This window comes from Alligator sinensis, unplaced genomic scaffold (genome assembly GCF_000455745.1).
Source record: "Alligator sinensis unplaced genomic scaffold, ASM45574v1 scaffold553_1, whole genome shotgun sequence".
Lineage (NCBI taxonomy): Eukaryota > Metazoa > Chordata > Crocodylia > Alligatoridae > Alligator > Alligator sinensis.
Window position 1 is genome coordinate 15,930 of NW_005842389.1, and position 1,900 is coordinate 17,829.

Here is a 1,900-nt window from a genome sequence, read left to right on the forward strand (position 1 = left end):
GTTCCGGCGTGAGCGCAGCGATTACGACCGCTCGCGGGAGCGCGACGACCGGCGGCGCGACGACTGGAACGACCGGTGGGGGCCAGGCCGGGATGCCCGGCTGGGGGGGTGACAGGGCCGGGATGTGCCCAGCTCTGGGGTAGAGCACAGCCAGGTGTAACAGCACCAGGGATGTAGCCAGCGCTAGGGTGGGAAGAGCAGCGAGGTATAGCATGTGGGGTTAAAGTGCAGGTGGCTCAGGGAGAGGGAGAGGGCCAGGCTAGGTAGAACAGGCCTGGATGCACCCAGCCCTGGGGAGGGAGTATGTGGGGACAGCGGAGGGAGATGTTGCCCCCGTGCCTTTAATTCCCTCCCCTAATCTGGCAGGGATTGGGACCGTGGGCGGGAGCGCCGCAGCCGGGGCGAGTACCGAGACTACGACCGGAACCGGCGGGAGCGCTTCCCCCCGCCCCGCCATGAGCTCAGCCCCCCACAGAAGCGCATGCGCCGGGACTGGTGAGTCCAACCCCCTCATCCCTCCCCACGCCCCCCCCCCATGGGTTGACCCCTTCTGACACCCCTGTTTCTCCCTGCAGGGATGAGCACAGCGGGGACCCCTACCACAGCGGCTACGAGATGCCCTACAGCGGGGGGGGCGCCGGGCCAGCCTACGGCCCCCCCCAGCCCTGGGCACACCCTGACATGCATGTCATGCAGCATCACATCTTGCCTATCCAGGCAAGGTAAGCGTGTGCCCTTTGTCCTCTGAGCTCCTAACTCCCATCTGCCCTGTCCTCAGCTTCTACCCCGACCTCTCTGCCCCCCCACTAGGCTGGGGAACATCGCGGAGGTGGACCTGGGCATGGCGCCACCTGTGATGAAGAGCTTCAAGGAGTTCCTGCTGTCCCTGGACGACTCGGTGGACGAGACGGAGGCTGTGAAGCGCTACAATGATTACAAGCTGGATTTCCGGCGCCAGCAGATGCAGGACTTCTTCCTGGCCCACAAGGATGAGGAATGGTACGTCCTGCCCCGCCTGGAGTCCCAGTCCCCATGTAGGAGTGAGAAGTGGTGTGTTTCCTTCCATACCATAGTGAGGAATAGTACGTCTTGGTCCCCCACAAGTATCAGGAATGGTTTATTTCTTATCCTCGTACAAGAATGAGGAATGGCATGTCCCGTCCCGTCCGTGCCCCCCCCCCCCCCCGCGCCCCCCCCCGCCCCCCCCCCCCCGAATGAGGAATGGTGCATCCTATTCACCCCCTAAGAATAAGGAGTGTCATGTCATTTTCCCCCCCAAGAGTGGAGAATGGTATGCCCCATTCTCCCCCCCACCAAGAGTGGGGAGTTACTGTACATCCTGTCATGTTCCCCCCCCCCATCAGAATATTTCCCATTCCTCCCTTCCCCAGGAATAAGCAGTGCTGTGTCCTATTTGTCAGAGATCTGAGGAATGGCATGTTCTATTTCTGCTGAGGATGAAGAATGGTATGTCCCATTTCTCATCAGGATGAGCAATGGTACATCTCATTTCTCTCAAAGATGAAGAATCATATGTGTGTGCCCCCCCACAGCTGCCCCACCCCTGAAGAATGAGGAATGGTGCAGACCACCCACAGCTCTATTCTCTTCACCCCCATCCCCCCCAGGGTTCGGTATGGGACCTGGGAACCAGCAGCGAGGTGAAACTGGTCCCAATTAAGGGCAGGAGATTGGGGGTGGGGCTAGCGCTCCCCTTCCCCAATGTACAGCCCGGCCCCTGCTGTGTTCTTTGGCTCCTTCCATGCCGGATTCCTGGGTTCCTCCTCCTCTCGCAGCCCCGCCGCCCAGTCTCCCCAGTAACAGACAGGCCCTGGGGACTGCCTCCAGACTGGTCCCAGTATAGATCTCAGTGTAAACCCCAGCTCCGAGGTAGCCACAT

The 1,900-nt window shown here is 61.0% G+C and overlaps 1 protein-coding gene across 1 annotated transcript in view; it reads left to right on the forward strand.

Moving 5' to 3' along the window:
- Position 1: 1 nt before the first annotated feature.
- The window catches only part of SRRT (serrate, RNA effector molecule), a gene marked incomplete at its 5' end in the record, with an annotated part of 14,300 nt that continues 12,401 nt past the window's right edge, over positions 2 to 1,900 (forward strand). Inside the window, 4 exons of the mRNA XM_014522683.1 lie at positions 2 to 75; positions 367 to 495; positions 576 to 722; positions 811 to 999. Coding sequence (XP_014378169.1) covers positions 2 to 75; positions 367 to 495; positions 576 to 722; positions 811 to 999 — 539 coding nt within the window. The remainder of the gene's footprint in view (positions 76 to 366; positions 496 to 575; positions 723 to 810; positions 1,000 to 1,900) is intronic.